This window comes from Apodemus sylvaticus, chromosome 23 (genome assembly GCF_947179515.1).
Source record: "Apodemus sylvaticus chromosome 23, mApoSyl1.1, whole genome shotgun sequence".
In the NCBI taxonomy this organism is placed as follows: domain Eukaryota; kingdom Metazoa; phylum Chordata; class Mammalia; order Rodentia; family Muridae; genus Apodemus; species Apodemus sylvaticus.
In genome coordinates, this window is record NC_067494.1 from 39867333 (window position 1) to 39895224 (window position 27892).

Genomic DNA, 27892 nt, shown 5'->3' on the forward strand with positions numbered 1-27892 from the left:
TCCACGTGTCCAATCTCCTGTTAATGATCTAGAAAGCTGGAGTTAGTTACAGGTTAGCAAGGAGAAAGGATAGTTCATAGAATCAAGTGCTCACCAGAACTGCTAAGAACAGGTTCTATGGGGAATGGTACCCCTCGTTCCTTCGCACGGCACCCAGAGAGTGACCAGCTCCCCACAGCCATTTCCCCTGTAATCCCCAGATTCAGAGGATAGTGCTTCAAGCTTAAAGTGAAGCTTTGCCTGTGTCTTCCCTAGAAACAATCGCATCTCAAGGCAGTGGTTCTCAACCTTTCTAATGCCACGACCCTTTAATACCGTTCCTCACGTTGTGGTGACCCCCAACCATAAACTTATTTTGTTGCTACTTCATGATTGTAATTTTGCTACTGCCGTGAATCATAATGTAAACATCTGATGTGCAGGATGTCTGATCTGAGACCCCTATGGGGGTTGTGACCCAAGAGGGTTGAAAACCTCTGTTTTAGGAGAACCAGCCCCAAGGCTGGTCTAGTGTGTAGTGGGTGAGTCTGGCCTGTATACTGCATGCTTACAGAGCTGTCCCTTGACTGGGGGTCGTGCTGCCTACAGCTCGGCCTCTCTAGACCTTCAGGCTTCAGAACAGGGAGCCATAAAGCTTCCGGAGGAAGGTCTGAGCTGGATTGCCTGTGTGCCAGGCTGAGCCTCGTGGATACTGGCAGATACCCTAGGAGGAGGGGATATCTTGTCTTTTTCAGACTTTTGGCGGCTTCAAACCTGGTCCCCTGACCATGACCTAAACAAACTTTGATGAGAAATAAGGTCCCAGGCAGAGGCTTCTCTTAGCAGATTTATTCTGAAAAATACCCAACTAAAAACCAATGTCACTGAGGAAGTGAGAGACATGGGAGGCACGTGTACCTCATAGCTAACCACAGCACCGCATCAGAAATGCTAACATAAATGATGGCAGTGTTGACCAATGACAGGTAGGACTTTAGGAGAAAAGAACCACCGACCAGCCTCAACAATATATAGGACCAGTATGGCCCACTAATAGTGGAAAAGGGGAGAGAGGGTCCCAGACAGCCTTGAATAGAAGGGACTCAGCAGGCCACATCCCAGCCAGCATCACAGCCTCCACCTTTGGCTAGACCCTCCTCTGTCTTTCTCATTTCTTCCTGCCTCCCAAGCCTGCCCACCACTCCAGGGCCTCCCTGTTTACATCAAAGAAGCAGAGGCTGCCAGGGAGAGAGAGAGCCTCTGGTCAGTAGCCAGTTAGGTACCTACCCCTACCCTAGTTTTATGAGAGCCCCCCTCCTCCCTCTCAGAAAGAGATAAAGGAGAACCTACTCTAAACACACACACACACACACACACACACGGGACCAGGCCTACAGAGGAGAACTACAGGCCAATTTGTCCTGTAAAATTCCTCTGCTGGACTCCTACCTTGATGAGCCAAACCTGAGGGTCACAGGGCCAAGGACAGCGGATAGACCCTGGCCTTCAAAGCACATTCAGTTTGGAAGGGCCGGATCTATGGTGACACGCCAATGCACACCTGCAGTCCGCATGCTGCTTCTTTCTCTCTCCGTGAACAACAGCAGGGCTGCGTGTGTAACAGCATAGACTGTGCATAGGTGAGGCTTGGGGCTGGGGCTGATTGGTGGGAAAAGCAATGTGGTTAGAGCCAAGGTCTGAGGAGGGGGGAAGGGCGGGATGATTCGGAGGACATTAGTGAGACCTTTCCCGTCTCTGATACGAAATACCTCATAAACATTCTCTGGAGTGGGGGGGGGGGATAAGAAGTGAGGGTTTGGGGCTGGAGAGATGGCTCAGAGGTTAAGAGCACTGGCTGCTCTTCCAGAGGTCCTGAGTTCAATTCCCAGCAACCACATGGTGGCTCACAGCCATCTGTAATGAGATCTGACGCCCTCTTCTGGTGTGTCTGAAGACACCTACAGCGAACCTTCATATAATAAATAAATAAATATTTAAAAAAAAAAAAAAAGAAGTGAGGGTTTAGGGACACTTTAGCTTGTAGCTGTAGTCCCTCACGGTAGGGATCCTCAAGGCAAGAGGTCATCCTCAAGGTTCTTTTCATCTTCAATGAACAAGAAACAAAACCGAAACCAGAAGCAGAGTCTGAGCACAACGCCTCCCCCCCCCCCCATGGTCTAGCCCTGCCATTTAAACCCCAGGTTACCAAAAATTCTGTAACCTCCCCCCCAAACCTGCCACTAGCTGGAAACTGAGCTATAGGGTACATTTCACATTCAAAACATAAGAGGAGGTCCTACAGGGTAGGGCGCCTTGGAGACAAAGGGTCCCAGGAGACAAGGGAGATACTAACATTGAATAGATTGAAGATAAATGGTGAGTTCTGAGATACAATTTACAAAGAAAACTTCAGAGATTGATCTCTCTCTCTCTCTCTCTCTCTCTCTCTCTCTCTCTGTCTCTCTCTGTCTCTCTCTCTCTCACACACACACACACACATCTTTAACACCCCACAGTAACTATAGGGGATCCCCTTTAGTTACCCACTTGTCAGACAGAAGGAGGGAAATATATGGAAGCCACACCCCACAGGAAAAGGCCACTGGTCAGACATGTCAGGGAGCCATGTGGCGGACACTTCCTCCCGGTCTCCTGGGAGCAGGGGAGACCAGGGGACCCTGGGCATCCTTGAAGAATTCCCCAGAGAGGAGACCCTGCCATGCGCCCTCAGTCAGTGCAGCATGGCATTAACAGCTCATTAACGGGATTACAGTCGCTTGTAATCATGACTTATTGTTCAGAGCACCCCAAATGGAAAGGATTTCCTGTGGTTGGTAAATCAAGTGGCAATTGATTCGGCATTTGCAAAGGCTTCCCCCTAGAAAGCCTCTTTATCTCCAATTTGCATTCATTTCAAGACTTGCCCTCCTGAGAGGCCTCCACAGAGTAATGGGCACTGGTCCTTCTTAATGGAATTTACTAGAAAGTTGGCTGAAAGAAGGACACTGTGTGGCATAGTGGGGAAATAATAAAGCATTGGCCTTTGCTGGCCTGCCCATGCTGGTAGACATTGATGTGCAAAGACTCCAAGAAAATCAGGACAGACACCCTTAGTGACCTATACAGATGCACCTACCCGTCCAGCAAAATCCAGTGACATGCCTGACATCTCCTAAGCAAGAATGGTCTCCCAGACACCAGCCCTGCTCCACTCAGAAAGAGAGGCCAGTGCCTTCCCACCACCCCCAACTAATGAGAGGGAGGACACGCCTGAGGCTTAAGTCTCCAATTACGTTGCATAAGATCGCAGTGCAGACAGGCAGTTGATAAAGGTTGAAAGTTCTAAAATAATCTCAAAGAGCTATAATGAGGAGAAAAGAAGGGTTTTCCCTAACCCTTCATGGTATGGACTTCTTGTCAGTCTTTGTATATCCTTCCAGAAGGTCTTCGGGAAGTTGGGATTCATGCTTGCACTCTCGAGTACACACCTAGATGTGGCTAAGGGATGGCTGGTGCCTTATAAGGACCTTACTCTTTCCATTGCCCCACAATTTGACTTTGTTTTAAAATACTACCCGGGGATAAATCTACCTTGTTCTTTTTGAACTACCATCTAAAACTCTATGCATAGTCTGCATGTTCATCAGGTGGCTATTTACATTCCTTCCTTTCTGTCCTGTTCCAAAGGTGAGATTGTGGAGCCCGGTACAGTGGGACCCAATACTTGGGAAGCTGAGTACCCTTAGTTGGGCGACCAAGGCAGGCAGCACCCACAGACAAGGAAGGGAAGGGTAGCAGCCATGTCCAGTAGGGGAATTGACAAGAACATGGTTTTTACCTGGTGGGTTCCCAAAAGCATCCTGGGAATGTTGTTGGCCCATAGTCAGCTGCCTCAGAATCATACATCCATTCTCCCGACTTTGAATTCTGCCCCATCCTTGTGCTGTGAGCCATGTCTGGACTCGCCCTGTCGCAGTGCTGTCCCTTGAACTTATCAAGCAACATCTCTCTCCCCATGCCCTCACACAGTGGCCATTCTCGCTTGGTTTCCCGCTGTCCTTGTACAACTTGTCACAGAGTGGCCCCGGGGAGCCCATTTGTCAGACTCTGCTTCGTAAAAGCTCTGGTTGGGGTCCCGGTGACGCCCGCTGTGAATTTGGAACCTCCACACACAGGAGAAGAAGGTTTGAGAGAAGGACTGTGGGTAGATGAACTTGCGAAAGAGCCACTTCCCCTGCTCATGGGGTCACTCGTTCATACAAATGGCTGCCGCCATGGGCCGCCACAGTTGTGTTTTCCTACCTGTAGGTAGAACCATCCATTTGAAGGAGACCTCCACAGTACCCAGATTATGAAGGAGTTGTTCCTGAGAGGTGTACCTGCTTCAGTACAGACTGCCAGACAGATACAATCGCAAGCCACCAACACTGTTTCTTATGTTTTAGACAGCAACCCCCCCCCACCATGTTGAGTTCTCTCTAATGAGGACTATTGAGTTCACACCTCAAGCCCCACCAAGACATAGCCCAGTGCATCCTGGAAATGGCAGAAAACAGAGGGCCCATGCAGAGATCCTTGTTAATAAGGAAACCCACCAACACGCATTTCACACTTGGCCAAAAAAGAAGCATCTCCACCTTGGCCTTCCTCCCCACCCCCCATCATGAGCACTGATCCTACAAAGCTGTGGCCGCCACACGGTACTGCGGAGGCTTGGGGTCTTGAAAAGGGGTGTGTCTCCTAGGCTTCCAGGGACCCAGTTTAGTTCAGTTCTGTTGTGACTTAAAAGCTGTGTGAGATTTTAAAGGGGACTTGATCTCTGGGCCTTGGCTTCCTGCCTGAAATAAGAGATTAGGAAGAACCCGGTGAGCTCAATTCAGGGCCTCTGTGTTCCTGTAGTGTGGAAGCACTTCAGGGAAGTAAGTCTTTTGGGTTTTGTTTTTGTTTTGTATTTCTGAGATTATATGAAAAATTGTTTTCCTGCGCATCTGGATCTCTCCCCTTAGTCTCTGCACTATCTCCCCCCTTCTCCCTCCACACCCCCTGCAAGCAGAGCCTGTTCCGTGGAGCACTGAGCTGGAGCACTGAACTGGAGCACTGAGCCGGTGCTTGCCCGGCCTGATCTCTGGGTTCACAGGGAAGGCTCTGGAACCCTCTGTAGGCCAGCACTTTTCTGAGACTTTGAGCATTCTGCCCTTAGTGTGAACTCTCAGGAGTTTCAGAGAATTCATAACTAGCTCCTGGCCGAAAAGCAGCTAGCTGCCTGTCTTATTGGACGGGTGCTGACAGAGATGGAGAGAGTCTGGCAGAAGATGGAAATGATTGTTATCCCAGGCCATCCCTGATTCAATCAACAAACATCCACCTTCTTACTGAATTGACTCTCAGTGGAATTTGTTTCTTCTCATTTCTATTTTTAAAAAATGAGCAGAAGGGTTTTGCAACTTTTAAGAGACAAGGACTCCCTGATCCTGATTACAGGACAAGCCGCTGGGACCAGTGAAATACATTGTTGGAACCTCTGTATCTGAATCTGAGAGCAGATATGAGGAGAGCGCTTCCTCCCGTCTCCACAGACACCCATTCTTATAAGAAGGGTCCTTCTGTTCCTTGAGGTCAGCCTAGGACCACTGGCCTCCAGCAAGAATTGGGAAAAGAACCAGCTGAAGAGTCCTCTCATGCTGGCTGTGTAGACTTTCGGCATTCAACACCCAGTTCTAGTCTATGTTGTTGCTAGGGTCTCATGTAGCCAAGGCTGGCCTCAGAGTCACCCTGTAGCCAAGGATTACCTTGGACTTCTGATCCTCCTGCATCCATCTCTGGATCAGAAGTATTGGAGTATCATAGCCATGTACCACCATGCCTGGTTTTCTGCAATGCCAAAGATTGAATGCAGGGTTTTGTGCAGGTAGGATAAGCACTTTCTGCCCGAGAATCAACTCCACCTCAGCTCTGTCTCTAAAGCTTCCCACCTTGGCATCCTTAATTGTTAAACAGAAGTTGTATTTATGAATGGGCTGCCCTCAGGGTTGAGTGAGTCAGTTCTTGTGAAGTCTTTAGAACAATGCTGACCTGCCTCCAGTGATGGCGGCCATTGTTACAGAAGAGCCTGCCCGTTCCTCAAGACTCATAGTCTTAGGCAGCATTATCATCTGGGTGGGACGGCAAAATGGCCTTGCTTTGTCCCTGGACATCATGTCATTTTGTGACAGCTGAAAGCTCACAGTAGCACTACATCCTACTAACCAGTGAGGACATGTTTCCGAGGCATAGAAGACATTCATATAAAATTTTATTTTTCCAGGCTGGGCACCTAGCAAAGTTAGCAAAGTCCTTGCCTTGCAAGCAGGAGACCTTGAGTTCAGACCATTACCATTCAGAATAATAGTACTCTGCCATTAAAGCTGGGCAGAGTAGCGTATGCATGTAATCCCAGTACTGTGAAAGTAAAGATGGACAGATTCCTAAGGCTTTCTGGACACCTAACAGCCTAACAAGCTTTAGGTCAGTGAGAGAACCTGTCAAAAAAAAAAATTTTTTTTTTAACGTGTGTTGGCACAGAATGGATCTCAAGGTTGGACTCTGCCTTACAAAGGCATATGGGTATACCCAAAGACTCTCTCCCTCTCCCTCTCCCTCTCTCCCTCCCCCTCCCCTCTACCCACTCTCTTTTCATTTTTTTGATTTCTATAAGCCCTTACAATTCCTCACTCACCAATCACAGTGCCTCCTAATGGAAGCATTTAGTAATTGCAAGTCACATTGTAAATGGAGTAGCCAGAAGTCCAAAGCTCAATCAATGGCCACTCCATTGTAGGTTTATGGTTGATGTTTGAGCCTTCCTTCTATTTTGACCTCCCCATCATCCTGTCTGGCAGTAATCCCTTGGTGATGCACAGACGTTTCTGAGATTGATGTTCCACTCCTATCCTTATTCTCTTTCTCCCCTGGACCACATCTTTTTCTGAGCTCCTGTGTCACTTCATCTTGGTATCTGTGATCTTTTCCCTTACCTGAAGAGTTCTTAATGTCATGGCCTCTGGCTCAACCTCATTTCCCTGACTTAGCCTGCCCTCTGGTCACTTAATCTTGCCCTCCTGAACTCCACCTCTGCTTTGTAGCCAGTGTGGAACATGACATCCTCCTGAGCCACCTCCCAGCCCTGATAGGAAGGAAAAGAAAGGACATACGGGAGCCCTGGCCATTGTGTGCGTGAACATTGTCCTACATGCGCACAAAGCTCTACCACAGCCATTTCCTTTAGGATAACCGTGGATGACACAGAGGGCTTCTGCATCCCTGGCTAGGTTTCCCTGTGTTCCTCATGTCCTTTAGAGACCCTCCAAACCACCTCTCCAAAACCAACCTCCAAAAGTCACTGTTGTGCCTTACTATGAAAATGACTGTCAGTTCACAGATCGAGAGCCTGTTCACTTTTCTCATTTGATGTGAGATTCGGTGTCCCAAGCAACAGCCTCCATCACCACGCTGAGACACTGGGAAATGTATTCAGTTCTGTCGTCTAAGGAGAATTATTTTCAGCCTAGAAACAGTACTGACAACACACAGCCGGTCCTATGTCCCTCCATCCTTGGTTGCAGGAGGAAAGTACAAGGTTTCTTTACTTTCTGTAGCTCACTGATAGGAGGATGCAAGATGTATATTTAAACCCCAGATCTGCCCCCAGGATGAATTTTTCCCCCGAGAAACATCTGTATCTCGTAAATAGACTCTTATAAACATTTGAGGGACAGAAACATTTTCTCATCCTTTCAAATTACCACATTCTTGGTTGATCAATGCCATCTGGTGAAGGCCATGCTGTTCCTCCGTTGGTGGCGGCGCATCGTGTTGAATGCCTGGCTCACTGCTCTTTCCCAGCGCCTAAGCACCTTGTCCTGTGCCAGGGTTTGCCGGAGGGGTGGGGGGTTAGGGGTGTGGCCAGTTATTTGCTACTATGTGAATTCTTCTCTCCGTAACACTCGCTAAGAGAAAAAACATACAAAGTGAAGGAAGGAGAACTCTGCATAAAGTCAGGGGTTAGAAAGCGGGTTGTTCCCTGCTGATTAGGGGCCATTGAGTTCCTTGGGACAAGTTTGATCTTTGCTGTCAGGATATCTAATTTCTTCTTGTTGTTTCTTCTTTGCACATGACTACTTAACAAACTGCAACCAACAGCAACCAAGAACCCAACAACAACCCACTACTCAGTGCCCCAGCATTTATATACCCTCTGAAAAGTCTCCCAGAATTCCCAGTGTCACACAATTGCAGAGACGCTCTGCAGCTGACAAAATCACTCCCCTGCTAAAGCACTAGGCAAATCGTAGTCGGCTGCGGTGAACGATATAAAGTAGCCCCATATCTCACACTTGGGATTCAAATTAAAACATGTTCTTATATTTCCGTGTTTTTTAAAGAAGGCAAAGTTTCCAGAATTTTCACTACACAGAGGTCTGTAGGAGAGAGCACCCCAGCCTGATTGTACACTTAGAGTCACCCTGAAGTTCATAGGCATAGGTGCTTCTCCTAAGCTGAGATCAGACAGTCCACAGAAGATCCCCAGTGGGAGGGGAAGGAAGCTTGCTGGTGACGAGACAGTCCTCAGCATTCAGAAGCTAAACTCAGAGGGATATTTAATATTTAACCCTTTCATCAAAGGTCTGGGCCACTGCTAGCTTCCAACCATCCTCGGCTGCATTACAAATCAGAGAAGGTGAAAGTCAAAGGGGAAACTGGTCCAGAGGGGAAACAGTCGATGCCCCGGGAGCCTAGCAGAATTGTGACTGTCATTCTGCACCGGGGGAGGGAGTGGCAGAAAGTGTGAGTGTGACCCTAGACTGAAGGAGGAAGGTGTCTGGTTACAGAACAGGAAAGGACCAGAGGTTAGGATGAGTCCAGAACCTGCCTGTGGAGTTTCAGCCTCCTGACATTCGGTCTCTCAGGAAGCTCCAAGAAGCCCACAATCCTTCTGTTGGTCTCCTTGACTCACCCACTGTGCTCGAGGCTGTAATATGCTTCTTCTCCGTCTGGTCCATCATCGGCCTCTCAGGTTTCCACACGTACCTGATCAGCTCCAACCAGACCACAAACGAAGATGTAAGTTCCTGACCGCACCATGTGGGTATTTGCGTGGTTAGCCTTGGAGGGGGAAGAGGGAGTCAGAGATGTATAGGAGAGATCCTTCTCCCATACATCCCACCCCAGCTGTGAGAACCCTGGGGACAGAGAATGCAGTGGACAGCCGGGGTCCTACACGCATGTACAGGGCATCCCTCCATCCTCCTGCATTTTGCCACAATGTCAGAGCATCTCAGATGAGCGAAGTGACACCCAGTTCCCACCTTGAGGAGCCTCTTCAGATCCTCTTAAACAATTTTAGAGGCAGCTGTTAACGCGTCCCCAACCAAAGACAGACCATGGCAGGCTGACATCGTGGAATCTTTTGGTTTGGTTTGGTTTTTTTGTTTTTGTTTTTTTTTTTAACATCTTGGAATCTTAACTTTTGTCCTTAATAGCTCTGGTTTCTGGAGGAAGTTACTCTAACGTGAAGTTAAACTTTGAGTCCAGGAGTATCTGCCGATGCAGATAGAGGGAAGGAAGGGGTTAAAAAATCAAAACAGAAAGCATAATGTTGGAAATGTTTTTCCAGCAAAGTGTAGTTCTCACTTGATCTTCATCCTGAGATGTTTTTCTATGCATGTTAAATGTTTCAGAACAGATCCAGTTCCCATAAACAAAAGCTAAGAAAAATAAATGGTGATAAGAGATTTAAAAAAAAAAAAAAACTGCCAGGACAGCACATTCAATTTAGTAACTGAATATTGGAGTCTGCAAAACAGACAACTTTAACAAGAGGCTGAATTCTCAGTTTGAATTGGCAGTCAAGGGTCCCACGCTAATTATGTTTCAGGTAGTGGTCGCATAATTACAACGTAGGGTTGGATGGGAAGCCCTTGCTCTGGATTCCTGAGGGCCTGAATTTGACTCCCCAGCACCCCTGTAAAATCTGGACGTGGTTACACATGCCTGTGACCCCAGCATTAGCAGGGAGAGGTGGGGCAGAGACGGGCAGAACCCGTGAGCCCACTGGCCAGCCAGCCTAGCCGAAGCCGCGAGTTTCAGGTTCGGTAAGAGGCACTGTCTAGGGCAACCATGTCTCCCGAGAGCAGTAGAGGACCCTGGGCATCTTTGCCTGGCTTCCATATGCAAGGCACACACCCTTACATGGTCACGTGTGTGCACCCCACACCTACTCCACACAACAATAAACAAGACTTAGGGTGCAAGACATGAGTATGAGAAACAGAGTTTTCATTTTCTATTAGAGCAACCTCTAGTGCCATGGTATAATCTTAAATAAGGACTTTTTTGGGGGGCCCCAGGGATTGTCATTCTCTCCCTAATCTAAGCTCCTGTTTGAGGAAATATCTAACTTTTCCTATAAATGTTTGTTTTCCTCAGAAAAGTGCCTCAGTTTCTCCCAGTACATACTGTTTGTAGAGCCATGGGACCAGAGTCTGTCACGAGCTTGGCAGGTGTTCACCCGCTGAGCTGCATCCCAGCCTTTAGTTGTATCTTACAGAGGCATCTCTGGGCTCAGTTAGCACAAACTTTGGTGTTGGTCCTCCAGACATCGTGTGTTATCGATGCTCTTTTTCTTTCAGATCAAAGGCTCTTGGTCCAATAAAAGAGGTAAAGAAAATTACAATCCCTACAGCTATGGGAACATCTTCACAAACTGCTGTGTTGCCCTGTGTGGGCCCATCTCTCCCAGGTAAGAGGCAGAGAGCACACACTGGTCACAGATCTCACGAGAGCAGATGCCTTGTCTGCCTTACACACACAGCTCAGAGGCGGAAGCCTGGCCCCCACCTGGTGGAGCTGACCACACCCTCAGTCCCCCTCTCGTCTATGTTACACTTAGACACACTCAAGGTGTAGAAGCCTGGCTTCCTTTAGTGATACTTCACACCTTTTTTTGTTTTGAGCTAAATTTGTATCCAACAGGAAAGAAGTTCTGTATATTTCAGAACAGAAAAAGAGAAGCATGTGACCCTGTTCATTACTGATGGACACTGAACTCCTGGGATGAACTGGGATCTGTGATTAGCATAGTAAGGAAGCCATTGCTGCGTGCAGGAAGCAACTAGAAACCATAGATGCTAAAGGCCGAGGTGCAGACTGTGGTGTTTACTTAGTCCCAAGGGAGAGCCAGCAATGGCGGAGTAGGTGATGTAGGGATGGCACTGACGATGGTATTACTCTTGGCAGTAACTGGCCTCTGTCTCTCTCTCCCTTCCCCCCTCACTCTTTGTGAGGGAGGGGAGGCACACACATGTGTGTTAGCTTCCTAAATGCTGTGAACATAGTGGAACATGTGTCCTTATTGCATGCCGGGGAATCCTCTGGGTATATGCCCAGGAGTGGTATAGCAGGGTCCTCCGGAAGTGTCATGTCCAGTTTTCTGAGGAACCGCCAGACTGATTTCCACAGTGGTTGCACCATCTTACAGCCCCACCAGCAGTGGAGGAGTGTTCCTCTTTCTCCACATCCTCGCCAACACCTGCTGCTGTCTCCTGAGTTTTTAACCTTAGCCATTCTGACTGGTGTGAGGTGAAATCTCAGGGTTGTTTTGATTTGCATTTCCCTAATGGCTAATGATGTTGAGCATTTCTTAAGTTGCTTCTCAGCCATCCGAATTTCTTCAGGTGAAAATTCTTTGTTTAGGTCTGTACCCCATTTTTTAATAGAGTTATTTGGTTCCCTGGGGTCTAACTTCTTGAGTTCTTTGTATATATATTGGATATTAGCCCTCTATCGGTTGTAGGATTGGTGAAGACAAAATTTTAGAAAATATTATGAAATCAAATTAAATTTAAAAAATGCTGTGAGATTCTCAAAAAGTAGGTGCATAAAGATAAAATTACCAAGCATTTTATTTGTATTTTGTAAAATAATGTCCCATAATTACAATAATCACAAGGAGAAAGTCAACTTTATATTTTTGCATTGCTCACATTGATTTTAGTTCTGATTATACTAAGAAATTTGAAAAAATTTAACAAAATTTCCAAAGCATAGAAAATTATAAACTGTAGTTTGTATTATTTGTCTATTAAATTGGATGTGCAGTAAATTAAAGCAAAACTTAAAAAAAAAAAAGCTTCCTAAATGCTCTGCATGTTTCAACTTTTAAGATGTTCATGTCATGCCTGTGAAGAACATACCATTATTTTCTATGTTATGGATATGTGAACGCAGGCATAGAACCTAAATATCATGTTCAAGCTTTCACAGCTAGCAAATGCTGGATAATTGGGCCATCTGACATTGGAGCCAGTGTATGTGTTCCCAGATCAGAACTGTACAAGTTCAAAATACGGCCAGCATATTTGTGAGCTACACCAGAGTAGCATATTCCTTAAAAAAAATGAATCTGTCGAATCCATTGAATCCGTCGTCTACACGTGCCAATCCAGCAGGTATCTACAACAAGTGCCTGAGGGAGTTTCTGATTGATTCGTAGCTCCTCCATCTGGTCTCAAATGTGTGAAACAAGGAAAGCCACCACCAAGGTGGCTGGAGAATCAAGAAGGCAGTCAGTGTGTGTGTGTATGTGTGTCAGGGCCAAGCTGCTGTGCTCACACCACAGTGGGACCACCGAACAGCTAGAGCTAGATCCTCTCCTAGCTTCGGTCAGGAATGCTAGGGGTGCGGTATGGCTTCTCTTCATGTACTGGGGGCCTCTGGGGAACCCTGTCTACTCTTTAGGGGCTCCTATTAGGGTACAGCCTGATGGGTGCAAGCCAAGCCCAGAAAAAGGGGTTGCCTTGGAGATGAGGGTCAGCCCACACCCACACTCCCAGGCCTCCTTCTTGGGGATCCTTAGGTCAGGTAATCTCTTGGAAAGCTATGAATTTCCCACCATCTTAGACTGTCTTCTGTGAGGTGTTGTGGAGTCCTAGGATAGGCCATGGAGAGGCCTTGGAGGAGCAGAGAGTAAAGACCCAAACCATTCTTCTGTTAACTAGAATACACACTTGAGTCCTGGGGTGGGGGGACCCTGAAAACCCCTGCATTCCCTCCTCATCTCTTCCTGTTCTTGGATCCTGGATTTGCATGTGGGCCTGCTTGTGTATTCACAGATCAAAACTTGTCATGACCCAAATGGCTCCCTTGCAGCTAGACTGACTTGGTTTTGTGCTGGCTAGTTTTAGGTCAGCCTGACACAAGCTAGACTCACTTGAACAGAGGATGCCCCACCTGAGACAATATCTCCATGAAGTCTGGCTATAGGCAAGCCTGTAGTGCATTTTCTTAATTCGAGATTGGCAGGGGAGGGCCCAGCCCATCGTGGGCGGGGCGATTCCTAGGATGGAGCTCCTGGGTTCTATAAGAAAGCAGGTTGAGCAAGTGGTGTTGAGCAATCCAGTAGGAAGCACTCCTCCATGGCATCAGCTCCTGCCTCCAGGTTCCTGCCCTGTTTGAGTTCCTGTCCTGATTTCCTTTGATGATGAACAGTATGATTCTCCATACTGTTATGCATAAACCCTTTTCTCCCCAAGTTTCTTCACTCATGGTGTCTCATTGCACCGATGGTAACCCTGACTAAAACAGGTTGGTACCCTGTCTACTGCTGTGGCAGACCTGACCATGTTGTTTTGGGGAGGGTTATGGAAGGACTTTGGAATTTTATGCAAGAAAAGACACTGAATATTCGGTGCTTGGTGAGCTATTCTGTAGGAGCTTGGATGGTAAGGATGTTGAGGCATGACTTGTAAAATTTCAGAGGGAAATGTAAAGACTCAATTAGGGCCATTCATTAACTTTGAATTAAGATCATGTGGTTCTGGTTAGCTGGGGACGAAGACTCAGCTGTGATTAACAAGATACCAGAGCTACTGAAGGGAACCATTTACTTCGCTGGGATACTCAGTGTCGTTCAGCTGGGGCTGAGAAATTAACAGTGATTAAGAAAAGAGCAGCATCCCTGAGGTGAAATCCTCTGGGAAGTGTTTCCTGAGAACCCGGGCACAGAATCTGTGTTCCAGAGGGAGACAAGGTGGTACCTCATCCAGCAGCAGCCAAAGTAAGAATCACCCAGGTGGCAGTGGTTTAAAAGCATGGGAGGGCATTGTGAAGCGGCTGAGGCCTGACACTGTGACAGGCCGGGAGGTGAAGGTGCAGTCTCAGTAGCAGTCGAAGACCCAGGACTGAAGAGGTCATGCAGAAAAGGAGCGTTGGCACCATGAAGAGAGCCCAAGAGAGACGATTGGTGATGTGCAGCCCAGTTGCAGTAGAAGACACTAGCATTTTGGAGATGCCAGTACCTTGGGATAAGCCCCAAGAACAGCAGCCACAGTGGAGTGGAACCAACTAGGGCCTAGAAGACAAGCTGTGTGTTCTGTAGAGAGCAGAGCTGGACAAGTTTCCCAAGCCCCTTGTAGGAGTCCCAGGAAATCATGAGTGACTCCCAGACATTGGACATTGAGTATTTACACTATTGGATTTTGGCTTGGTTCTGTTCAGATTGTGACTGTGCCCTGGTTCCTCCCTCTTGAAGCGAGAAGATATTTCGTTTAATTTTTTTTTTTTTATCTTTTCAAGGAGCCCACAGCTGAAAGACTTTGAACTTTTCAAAGAGTGTTCAAAATTTTTAAGAAATTAGATATTTTAAAGAGGCTGAAGTCTTAATATGTTTAAGTTTGTAAAGACTGTGGGACTTTTAAAGTTACTTGGTTTCTTATTATGATATTAATGTGGGAATCAGCACGAATGGAAAGGGTCTAACTGAAAGGGGTGCATTTGTGTGTCAAGCTGACAGGCAATCAGTTGTACTGGAGTTTTGTGTCAGCTTGACACAAGCTAGAGTTGTCAAAGAGGAGGGAGCCCAACTGAAAAAAAATGGCCTCCATAAGATCTGGGTTTAGACAAGCATGTTGGGCATTCTTTTCTCTTTATTAGTGACTGGGCGAGGGCCCAGCCCATTAGTGGGCTGGTGGTCCTGGATTCTATAAGAAAGCAGCCTGAGCAAGCCAGGGGGAGCAAGCCAGTAAGCAGCACGCCTCCATGGCCTCTGCATCAGCTCCTGCCTCCAGGTTCCTTCCCTGCTTGAGTTCCTGTCCGACTTCCTTCAATGATGAACAGTGATGTGGAGTGTAAGCCCAATAAACCCTCTCCTCCCCAAGTTTCTTTGGTCATGGTATTCCATCACAGAAATAGTAACTGCAGCTAAGGCCATAGTTCGGCTGGATTGGGGCCATAGTCGTTTAAGATTCAGTTCCTTTGGAAGGAACGCCTCTTAAGAGCAGCCCTCCCCATAGACCCGCTTGCTGAACGGTGAACTGAGATCTGCTAATTGAAGTATTGACTGGGGCAAGTAGTGAGTCTTGAATTAGATTGCTCCAGTCTAGAAACAGCCGGGGGGTCCACAGAAGGGGAAAGGGACCATGTGAAGGATGAGCAGAGAGAGAAGGCAAAGGATGCTCTAGACTGGTGACAGGGACTGCAGCTGTATTTGGGTCATTTGAGTGGGAAATCCCTGGTTACAGATTAGCTACAGTTTCTGAAACTGGCACAATGAGCTGTGCTTCATTTTACTCATGGTGATCCAGGTTGCTGGCTGGAGTGACCCCCTACCCCTTACACTCCCATCCCATTGAATCAAATTTACAGACTTTCATGAATCCACAGGGAAAGGCCTGGGCTCCTTTCTCTGTGTTAATGGCTCCCAGGGTTGGCCCACGCTGATGAAGGAGATGCTCACTTCTCCTCTTCTTCCTGGCCTTTCTTGTCTTCCCTTCCCTCTGCTCTGCCCTTGTGTAGCAGGGCCTTCTTAGCCCACCAGCCTGCTAAGCAGTGCTGTCCACTTCAGACTTGGCTTGAGTTGCCTCTCGTGTGTTATAAAATGCACTGCAATGTCTTAGTTAGGGTTTCCATTGCTGTGAAGAGACCCCGTGACCAAGGCTACTCTTACAAAGGACATTATTGTCATCAAGGCAGAAGCATGGCAGCATCCAGGCAGGCATGGTGCAGGGGGAGCTGAGAGTTCTACAGCTCAATCCACAGAGAGCTGGGAAGAGACTAGAATTCCACACTGAGGAGAGCGTGAGCATAGGAGACCACAAAACCCATCCCCACAGTGACACACTTCCTCCAACAAGGCCACACCTCCTACTAGTGCCACTCCCCATGGGACAAGCGGCCAACCACATTAGTCTATGAGGGCCAAACGTATTCAAACCACCACACACAATGGTGTCTCTGTGTCCTGATGGGCACAAAAGCACACGTCCTGATCCCCACACAATATCATCAGTGTGGAGGAGAATGCAAGGGTGGGGGGTGGCAGGGATGGAGGCAGGGGTCACGCAAGGCCAGGTCCAGGGCTTAAGCCTGGGGTAAGGAATTCATTCAGACACCACTAAGTACATGTGGGTAAGTGCTATGCTTGGTGTGCAAGGGAAAGGTGCCATCTTGTATGCCACATGGCCAGGGAAGGTAGTACATGGTAACATTTTGATCTAAAGAATGAGTAGGAGTTAGGAAGGGATTCAGGGAAGGGAGTTTGAATTGACAGAAAAGACAGCATGCACAAGGGCCTATGATGAAGGGGTTTCAAGAGAAACAAACAAAAGAGTGCATGCGCGGGGGGTGGGGGGCTGGAGAAGAACAAGAGACCGAGGAAATGGGGAGGGAGGGTATGAGAGGAGGGCCTGTCTTGGTTAGGGTTTCTATTGCTGCGACAAAACACTATGACCAAAAGCAACCTAGAGATGAAAGGGTTTCATCTTACAGCTTGTAGCACATCATCCAGTGTCCATCTAAGAACCTCCCATTGCAACTGCCCAATACAGGCAGAGCTGCTCTCTAAGAGGTCAGGTTTACCTCTCACTGCAGACCTAAGCTATAGCCAGGTACCCTGTTCAGGCCTTGGGGCTCCCTTCAGGGATTCTCTGAAGCTAATTCCTCTTCTCCTACTTCTCTAGTGCCTCCTAGGATGCTCTAACAAAGCTCCTTAATGAGGAGAGCTTAAAGTAACATACAGTTCTCACAGTCTGAGATTAGAAGTCTGAAACAAAGGCACCAGCAGTCTACCCATGCTCTCCCTTAAGGAGGGCGCTCACCTTTGCTCTTCCCAGCCTCTGGGGATAGCAATCCTTGGTTTGTAGCTTCTGTGCCCTAGTCTGTGTCTTTTCTCCACATGACACTGCCATCTGTTGTTGTAAGGACACCCTTCACAGTGTGCTGAGACCCTCCACAATTAGGGACTCATTTTTTTCATACTTGCCTTAGGTCACAGACAGGGTCTCATCTACAGGTTGTGGGACTGGCATGATTCAGCCCACATTGTATCTGTTCCCCCTTCAAGCCGGCGTCAGCAAGCAGGGGAGTGGGAGAGAATGTGGCCTGGGTGAGGATGGTGTGAAAAGAAATACAAAGTCAGAGAGGAAAGAGTGCATGCAGGTCTGAAACAAAGCAGGTGTGGCTTGCTCTGGTCTCCCACAATGCACTGGCATGGTGCGATCACTCAGAATATATGTCTGAATTAGTGTGATAAGATGGCACAGGATGGCCATAAGACGGCATTGGCTTGAAGCTGGAGAGGAAAGGTGGGAACAATTGTGGCAGTGGGAGGCGACTGAGAGGAAGCTGCTGGGGTCTGCAGCAGGTGACAAACATTTAGACTAAAAAGGGGGGAGCAGCCAGTGCTACGGGCCTCTTTAAAAGGTGAGGCTATAGGTCCATGTTAGAGCAATTGTCTGGCATGCCCAAGTTTGAATTGCAGTACCCTAAAGGAAGAAGTGACAGAATTTGGTAACTAGTTTCATGTGGAGGATACATATGGAATAGCCCAAGATGCCGCTGTGGGTCTAGCACAGAAAGAGCCTGTTTTAATCTCTCTTTCTGCTACTGTGATAATATACTCTAACAACAACTTAGTGGAGGAAGGGTTTATTCTGGCTCACAGTTCAAGGGTATCTTCCTGCCCTCTCCCTACCTCCTGCTGAACAGTGGTGTGGGAAGTCCAGACAGTGACTGGGAAGTCCAGACCAGAGGAGCGAGATACAACTAGTCACATTGTATCTTTGGAAGAGCTCGATACAACTAGTTACATTGTATCTTTGATACAACTACGTACATTGTATCTTTGATACGACTCGTTACATTGTATCTTCAAGAAGCAGAACAATGGATGCTTATGCTCGCTTTGCTTTCTCCTTATACAGTCCAGGATCCTAGCCTAGGGAGTGGCACCGCCCACAGTGGGAGGATTGCCGGCACCTCAGTTAACCTAATCAGGATAATCTCCCACAGACATGCAGAGAGGCTCAGCTCCCAGGTCATCCTAGAACCCATCGAATTGACAGCTGAGAATAGCCATCGTAGAGGAGCCCCAGGCCTAGATGTATAAATTATGTTGCTATCATCTTTGAGCTTTTTTCTCACCCCTCCTTCCTCTTTTCTCCTGCAGCCTGATCGACAGAAGAGGCTACATCCAGCCCGACACGCCACAGCCAGCAGCACCATCAAATGGGATCACTATGTATGGGGCCACACAGTCGCAGAGTGACATGGTAGGTACTGCCTGCATCAGGGCCACTGTTCCCTGTGATGCCATCTCTCCTTCTGACATGCCCTCTAACCCAATAATATATACCTGGGAAAATGCTTTAGTAAGAAGGGACGTCCATAACATCCATGTGACTGACATGCTAACATGGGGAAGGCAAATGACCGAGTCAGACAGTATTCATGGAGGGATCATGCCATCTAGTCTGGCTGGCTTATTACTGAACACACACACACACACACACACACACACACATACACACACACACCATCTCTTTGTTTCAATAGCATATGTCACAAAGTCAGGGAACAGTTCAAGGACAGGATCTACCTTCCCACCAGGGCTGGACCCGTTTGATAGTCCCCATATCCTTGCCGTCCCTTGCCCAGTGTGTGCTGCTACTATAACAGTGTGTCCTACTACTATTGGTGGGCAATGGACAACACCACACTTCGCCATACTTCCAGCCTGAGCCTTAGACCAGCCTGCAGCCCCTCTAAACAATCCCAGGCCAAGGGCTCCTTTATCTACATTATAAACCAAATTGCCCGCACACCAGAGCATACAAGCGGCATGCACACACCACTGTCCAGTAGGAGGGAGGGAGAGGTCAGGAAGCATCTTCCTGTGGACATCTACAACCACAGCACGCTGACCCTGACCCTCAGTGCCTGAACTTTCTGAGCTCTTTGGAAGGCAGTGCCCTCCCCCGTTTGCCTAAAGATGTGAACTCCAAAGTCCCTACCCACTCTGCTGTTCTCCGTTTGTACAGCTGAGTCTCCTACACGGGGGTTTCCGTGTCACCCAGAGGCTTGGGTGTGGACTTGGGGAAATCTTGCTGATAGGCATCGAGAGCTGTGAGACAAAGTCAGTGCAGACTGTCTCTAAGACCTGCAGCTGGGAAATCCTCCCACTCCCTGCTCGCCCGTGGCACCAGCCTCCTGTGGGAAGATGCCTGGGTTCCTAGTTTGCTAGCTGCGGGGTCTTGGTTGTGTTGCTTCGCTAGCTAAGAGGTCTCCTTTGAAGGCAATATGGATGTAACCCAGTCTTTCCTCACTTCTCCATGAGCATCACGTGTACCCACACAAGAAACCCTGAAAACCAGATTTTCTCAGAGGGAAGCAAGAACAGAGAGAGTAGACTATGAGCTCACCAAAGGAAAGATATTGAATTTATTAGGCAGCAGATGCCCAAAGCCTTTAACAGTCTCATTTAATTCTAAACCCACACTGGAAAATAATCACTCAATTTTATTTTAACCGTAAAGGGAATATACCAGAATTTCCACCTGCGTCTGCCGATTGCTTCCCTGACTGGAACACATGCTGACATACACGCGTGCTCCCTCTCGTTCACCCAACACCTTCCCCGAGGTTCTCACTATGTGCTAAGGGCTAGACTCAAAAGATAGAAGGGCTATAATGCTCCTTCTCGCACACTCGGTGTCAGCAATCAGCACAACATGATAGCGAGTCCATCGCGACAACGTTAGGAGGCTTCATTGGGCATCAGTGTCCAGCTGACACCAGTGGTCTCGCCTTAGTCTCCATGAGACTCCCTAGCACTGACCTTAGAATGCTCTGCACAGTCTCTAGATTTAAAGCCTAGCAGAAGCCATCCTGCGGGTGCTGTAAGCCACGCTGGGATCTATAATGGGACATGGGTTTGGTTGCTTTCCTATTGCATTGACCAAACAACCTAAGGAGAGAGAGGTTTGAATTGGGCTCATGGTGATGGCCCTGCTGACAGTTGTGTAGGCCCCTGTGCTTGGGCAGGGCACGATGGTGGCAGACGTGGGTGGTGGGATGTGGTGCTATCAGGAGCATGGGTAGCTGTGTAACAGAAAGCTGTGGGTTGGGGGTGGTGTATGAGAACATATAGAAAAAAGATACCCTCTTTGCACAAACACCCAAGTGACACGCGTTATGCCGCCAACGGCTCCAGTACCTCCCTCTACTGGCCATGGACCAGTTGCACACCGTGAGCCTTTGAGGGGGCATTTCTCAGGCAACCCTTAAATAGCACAGAACCCTGCGCCATATCCGAGTCAAAGCACTTCTGTCATAGGAACTATACAGAGGCATCTCTTCCACATGGGGGCGCTGAAGAGTCAGTCAGCAGAGGACTGTGGGAGTCCAGGATGCTTACCATTCCTCTGCTACTTTAGGTAGATTCAGACTAGAACCTCAAGGCCTTTAGCTGCCTTGAAGAGGAACAAGGGGAATCGGGGAGAGAGAGCTAACTGCCGAGACCAGTGTGTCATCTTTTACCGGATACTTAAGCTTGAGGGGTTTCATAGCCTTTTCCTGACCCGCATTTTCATCCATAAAGCGGTAACAGTAATGTGTCATCTGCCAGGGCCTCTCCAAAGACGGAGTGGGACAGTGCACCACATTTAAATCTTGCCTGCCACAAGGCAAGTACCATGTAAGAATTCACTCACACACAGCGTTTCCTCCCTGGGGTTCTTGGATGGTAAGATCTGGCACACCACAGCCCTTTGAGCTTCTGTGTAAGAGAGGGCGTGACTCACAAGGCAAGTACCATGTAAGAATTCACTCACACACACCATTTCCTCCCTGGGGTTCTTGGATGGTAAGATCTGGCACACCACAGCCCTTTGAGCTTCTGTGTAAGAGAGGGCGTAACTAGCGTGTGTAAAAGCTGGTTCCTGCCAGTTAGCCCCGTAACTGTTAGCAGCCCATACTGCCTCTCTGGTCCTCAGTGTCCCTCTTGCTTACAGAAGAGGAGCCGGGGCTTCCTGCTTCTAAAGTCTCTTGCAGCTCTGAGCAGCTATGAGTTAATCTTTGAACACCACAGTCCCAACACCCAGGATGAGCCCCCAGATGAGGGTGAGCCATGACTCTCAGATTCTTCTCCAGCCCATCATACCTGACAGCTCCTGAACTGAGTATGCCCTTCCTTTCCAGAGAATGGGGGCATTCTGAAGCCTGGTCTATACCCACCATCCCCCCAGAGTCACACTGTACAGTTCTCTCCCCATCTGTCTTGTGTTTCTTACATTTCTGGGGTAAATCTCACTTGGTCATGATGTGCAATTCTTTTTTATGTTGCTGGATTTTACTTTTCTGGGATTCCACGGGGGCAGTTTGTGTCTCTATTCTTAAGAGATTTTGGTCAGTGGCTTTCTTTCTCTGTAAAACTCATTCGGTGTTGGTATCAGGGTGACACTAGCCATCTATTATATGTTCAGAAATGTGTTCTCTAGTCTCTTGCCTAATAAGTTGTGAAAACGGATGTCATCTTTACTTCGAAGATGTAGGAGAACTCACCGGTAAGGCCTCTAGCCTTGAGTTTTCCTTCACAGATGGTTATTTGCTCTGTGTTGACAATTCTGCTTTGAGTTTCTGTTTCTTGGGCAGTGTCAGCCATGGGTGTCTTTACCTTTGTAGAGATGTGCGCATCTCATCTGTTTCCGCTGACCCATCTGTCTTACATCAGTACCGGTCAATCTGGAAATGAATGAAAGATGAGATAACCAGAGGACTGGAAATGTTAAAACAAATAGAAAGTTACAATGGTTTGTAAATATGGAAGGAAAGAGATGTAGACAAAGACTTCAGTGTAATTAAAAAGCACATGGCACAGGGCTGGCTGGATGTCTCAGTGGGCAAAGCTACTTTGCATTCAATTACAAGCCTGATGACTGGAATTTGATTCCCAGAACATAAAGCCACAAAGAGAAAACCAACCCTATTGAGTTTTCCCCTGACCTCTACACATATTCTGTGGCATGAAAACACCCACACATAATAGTGAATAAAATAGTAAACTTGAAATAATTTTTAATGCACATGGACTAATCCCTAAGAGGCAAGTTGGATTTTGTTTTAATATCTCTGTGTGTGTGTGTGTGCGCGCGTGTGCGTGTGTGTGTGTGTGTGTGTGTGTGTGTGAGAGAGAGAGAGAGAGAGAGAGAGAGAGAGAGAGAGAGAGTGAGAGTGAGTGTTTGGGACTGTGTCTCTCACTGTCCATTGTTGCTTCTGCAAGGCCCGCTGGCCCGTGATCTCCTGGTGATTACCCTGACTCCGACTCCTGTCTTGCTCCTACAGTTGAATGGTAGCTATGCACCACCGTGCCTAGCTTTTTGTGGCCTCTGAGGGAACAACTTAGACCCTCACACTTGGGTGGAAAGAGCTTTGCCAGCCCTGATTTTGGTATTTACTCAATAATTTTATAACATACACATAAACTTTCCTAGCTGAGAGGGCTGGAACCTCCAGCCCAGGGGTTCCAGCATGGGTCCCACATCTACTGTTTGCTTTGCCTTCTTTCCCTTTGAATAGCATCAGAGGCAAATGTCTATGCCCAGAAGTGTCGTGGAGTTGCTAAGGTGAGATTAGCTATGGTATCTTTGGAGCTATTACAACATTCCTTTCATTTGACTTTCTTAGACTGCCTATAATAAACATCCTAACCACAGCTATTAAACACACACACACACACACACACATATGCATGCACACTACAGCCCAACAGAACCATCAGGAGCAGCCAGCAGACACGGATAGCTCCCAAGCTGTCTGGTGTCTAACACAGCCCGAGATTGCTCCTTAGAAACAACCCCATCACAGAGAGTAGCTGGGGGTCGGTGGGGGGGAGCTCACCAAGAGCTTGGCTTCCCTTCCCTTGCTATATATTTACCTTATATGGTTAGCACTCGCAAGCAATTGTGAAAATCATGCATTCTAATCTTCCATGTGAAACAAACTTGCATTTCTTTTCACCTTGAGTTAGTCGAAAAGTGAAACCTCCAGCCAAAGTTTATTAGTGTTCTCCCTCTCTCTCTCTCTCTCTCTCTCTCTCTCTCTCTCTCTCTCTCTCACACACACACACACACACACACACACACACACACACACACTTCTAAGTGTTGTTATTTGCAAGGACCATCTTGCAAATGTTCCATGCTCATTACAACTTGGAAGGTATCCCCACTTGTGATTTGAATGAGACTGTTCCCCATAGAATCGTACATTTAAACACTTGGGCCCCAGTTGGTAGAACTGTTTGGGGAGGTCTGGAAAGGGCCTTGCTGGAGCATGCCATCTGGGATGGGCTTAGAGATTTCAGAAAGCCTCATATCCTCCCCAGTGGGTGGGTTCTCTCCCTCCCCGTCCCCTTCCCCTCCCCCCTCCTGCTCCAGCCATGATGCCCACCTACTGCCTCTGTCCTATCAATTTGAACCCTAGGCCAAAATAGACCCTTCTTTCTGAAAATTACTTTGGCCATGGTGTTTTATCACAGCAATACAAAAGTAGCTAAGGTACCATTTTACAGAGGACTAAACTGAGGTTGGGTAACTTGCTTGTGTTTGTTGCTTTCTGACCCTGTGGCCAAAACAGTTGGCAGAAATCACTTAAGGGAGGAATTGTTTCTTTTGCTCCTGGAGTCCGAGGGTTCGTTCCACTGTGGTGGGAACGGTGTGTGGGACAGGAAGATGGTTTCCTCTGCTGGCTTTCTTTTTCTCTCTTCTGGCCCATCCAGACATCCCCCCAACCCTGAGTCTGTGTTTGGTGCTGCCTCCCTCCCTCTCCCTCCCCCCCCCCCCCCCCCCGTGAATGTTCTAGAAACATTCACAGACATACAAGTCTCAAAGGTGCTTCTACATCCAGTCAAGTTGACGGTCACGTTAGCCATCTCACTACTCAGAGTCACATAGCTAGTGACGCAAGGCACAGGGCTACCGACCACACACAAATAAAATGCTTGCTGAGAATACATGGGGTCCAGGGATCAGTCCCCGCCACTGACAGGGCTAAGGGGTGGCTTTGGCTGAGGGAGACTTCTTGGAACATTCCTGTAATCTTGACACTCAGAAGGCTGGGGCAGGAAGATCATGAGTTTAAGATCAGTCCCTGCTATATTGTATGACTCTGGGGAGTAGAGGGGAATGTCCTTAATTTCTGCCAGATGCTCCTCTTGTCTGATCCATTGTGACTCCATCAGCCTGGGAGCTCACCAGACTCCTAGTTAGTCAGGATCCCAGGGGAGGGTCCACAAGTGGGGATTGTTAAAGTCCCTGAGGTGACTGCTTCTTATCTTTAATTTTTAATATTCTGTATGATTATTTTTATCATATTCTACTCCCTCCCCCAACTCCAAGGTAACCTTCCCAATCTCCTCACCCACCTTTCTTCATGTTCTTTCTCAAAAAGAGAAAGAAAAGAAAAAAAGACATTAAAAAAAAGAAAACCCGGGCCAGGCAGTGGCGCACGCCTTTAATCCTAGCACTTGGGAGGCAGAGGCAGGTGGATTTCTGAGTTCGAGGCCAGCCTGGTCTACAGAGTGACTCCCAGGACAGCCAGGGCTACACAGAGAAACCCTGTCTCAAAAAACAAACAAACAAAACCCCCTAAACAGCATGCACTTATGCATGTGTGAGTGTGCACAAACACACACACACACACACACACACACACACACACACACAGGATGGAGTCCGTTTTGTGTTGGTTAACTGCTCCAAAGCATGGGGACCCATCCCAGAATGTGGGTGATATGCCCAGGGTCATTGAAGAAAATGATTTTACCTTCTCCAGCACATAGATTTCTGGCTAGAGATTGGATTGCATTCCCCCACCTCCTCCTTTCTGCACTGAGATTTTGTCTGGCAATTGTCCACGCGGCTCTTGTACACGCTGTCATGGTCTCTGGGACTTCATGTGTGTAACAGCGCTCTGGGGCCTGGAGAATGCTGTTTCTTTAACGTCTCCCTTTGGCTCTCATGGTCTTTTTGCCTCCTCTTCTGCATAGGTAGAGAGTCTTGAGGGAGTCTCTCACTCTGCCTGTTATACAGTCGTGCGTCTTGGTGCTAATTACTGCCTATTACAGAAAAAGCTTCTTGGATGAGGCTTAGTGACACACTGGCCTATGGTCATAGCATGAGGCCATTGGGTGTGGCTTTATCTCTATGTTCATTAAATGACAGCAATAGGTTTTCCTATTTATCTAGTCTCAGTTGTTGGACTCATTGAGTGCAACCTGTACTCTTTAAGTACAGGTTTCAGCTCATGAAGTCGGTCTCAAATACAATCACAAAGGGGCTGCTTACCTGCATAACCTTTGTGCCACTATACTCACCAGTGGCCGTGTCTTGCCGGCTGTCACCACTGCCGCTCACAGAGTTCAGAGCTAGGTGAGATTGGTGGTTACTGTTCTCCTGTATGACATGTATATCTTCTCCAGTAGTGATTTTTAAAAGCAGCCAAGATTGAAAGTCTTCTTTGTGGCAGTACCTGGCAGTGGTACTCCTTGAAGTAATGGCTTTACTGAGATCAAATTAGTCCGTGGACCAAGAGAGCGTTTAATCCAAGGAAGCATGGGTAAGTGCCTGTGTGCTCTCCAGGATGACTAAAAAGAAAAAAGAAAAAGACCATCGAGACCTGGGAAAAAAAAATATGCAAGTTCAAACGCATGAAAACTCTAGAATCCAAATTAGCAAACGCCTAGATTCCGTGAGTCCCTAAACGAGCCAGCTTCGTTAATCGTGAAATTTAGCATTCATGAAAGATTAATCCCATTTTATAAATTATTTGTAGGCAGCTTTTGCGTATCTCCTGAGAATATTCCTGAGCATGCAATGGGTCCAAAGAAATCACTTCTGCGTGCAAGCCAAGTGGCTCACAGACAGATAAATCTGAAGGCCAGGCTCATTGGCAGCCCCGTATCATTTCCACCTCGCTAAGGCTGCCTTTGCTCTGAGAATCTCAGAGTGGCTCGGTACTTGAAGCTGCCAGAACTTCTCCAGACTCCTGCCCAATGGTGAGAGTATTAGCGAGTCTTTGGGCAAGGCTGGTCTGGGTGGACCCAGACGTCAGAGCTAGACCCTCATGATGGGCTTTGGATTCCCAACCGTCTCTATCCAAGAGAAAAATGCCTAAGCTTGTGGAAGATGAGAGTCCTCACCCCACAGGTATTGGGCCGAGTACTCCTAGCAGTGATTGACCTAGGATAGCTCAGTGCCAGCCTTCCTTCAGGGTTCCTCCAGTATTGATGCTACCTCAACCTATCCTGTTTTGTCACCGGGCCACCACTGTTCCGTCCTGCAGTCTGCTTATTGGCCATCTGTCTTCATTTATTCTCCTACTGCTGTGATAAAGACCCTAAAAGCAACTTAGGAAAGAGTTCGTTGGGCTTACATACCCCGTGTCACAGTCCATAGAAGGAAACCAAAGCAGGAACTTTAGGCAGGTACTAAAGCAGAAGCCATGGGGGGGGGGGCATGCTGGTGCCTGGCTGGTTCCCCAGGGCTTGCGCAGCCTGCCTGCTTCTAGAACTGAGGGCTACTAGCCCAGGGATAGCATCACCCATGGTGTGACAATAAACAAACAAAAACAACCCAAAAAGCTACCTAACACATCATCCCAGCAAGCATTTAGAGCACATCTTTCTGTCCTATACTCTAAGTACCAGGCTAGTTGGAATGAGGCCAGAGGACCCAGCTGTGTGTCAAGGCTGCCACTCAGCTGAGCTCTCTCCCACTGGCCTCTTTTTTCATTCATGCCTACATACATCAAGTGTGTTTACCATTTCCATGCCGTAGCAGCTGTAGCCTGCCGTGAGCCGTGTTGTGGATGACTCCTGTGACCTCACAGTGACCCCGGGAGATGGGCACTAGCATTGCCTCCATTTTACAGATTAAGAAATCCAGGGTATACAGAGCTTAAGGAAGGTTGCCTAAGGAAAACACAATTTGACCCGAGCCCCTGCTCTGAACTCTGTGGTATGTTACACCCCAGTGAAGCATCACAGAATGCCGACACGCGTGTGATATTTTTTCCCGTAGTTCTCACTGCCTGTCATCATGTTCCCTCCCTGTGAAAACCTCCTACGGGGAGAGATTGATCACCAGTCATTCATACCCTAAGGGGTATTTAAGTCAGATTTCAGGGATATATGAATTCTGGTGAATTAAAATTCTCCTTCGATTAAAAAAGCATTTCAGAATAGGTACGGTAGCTCCTGCCTCTAATTCCATCACCTGGGAAATGGAGGCAGGAGGATTAGAAGGTCAAGGTCATCCTCGGCTACATAGCAGGTTAGTTAGCTCCGGCTACATGAGATCACGTCTCAACTGGGAGGGCTGGAAAGGTGACCCAGTGAGTGCGCAAGCGTGAGGAGCTGAGGTAGGATCCCAGCACACATGTTAAAAGTCAAGCATGCAGTGCACATGTGTCTGTCCCCATGGTATTGTGTGGTGGAAACGGGAATTGCTAAGCCTTGCTGGTCACAGCCTAATTCCAGCTTCAGTGGCAGACCCCATCCCAAAGGGGTAAGGCAAGGAGTGGCAGACCAGGACGGCCAACGTCGTCC

At 47.8% G+C, this 27892-nt stretch overlaps 1 protein-coding gene across 3 annotated transcripts in view; it reads left to right on the forward strand.

Annotated features, from left to right (window-relative positions):
* Zdhhc14 (zinc finger DHHC-type palmitoyltransferase 14) overlaps window positions 1-27892 on the forward strand; it is a 260562-nt gene that overhangs the window by 222701 nt on the left and 9969 nt on the right. For all 3 annotated transcript variants that reach the window (XM_052169860.1, XM_052169861.1, XM_052169862.1), the window contains exons 6-8: window positions 8976-9078; window positions 10647-10756; window positions 18458-18560. In XM_052169860.1, coding sequence (XP_052025820.1) covers window positions 8976-9078; window positions 10647-10756; window positions 18458-18560 — 316 coding nt within the window. The remainder of the gene's footprint in view (window positions 1-8975; window positions 9079-10646; window positions 10757-18457; window positions 18561-27892) is intronic.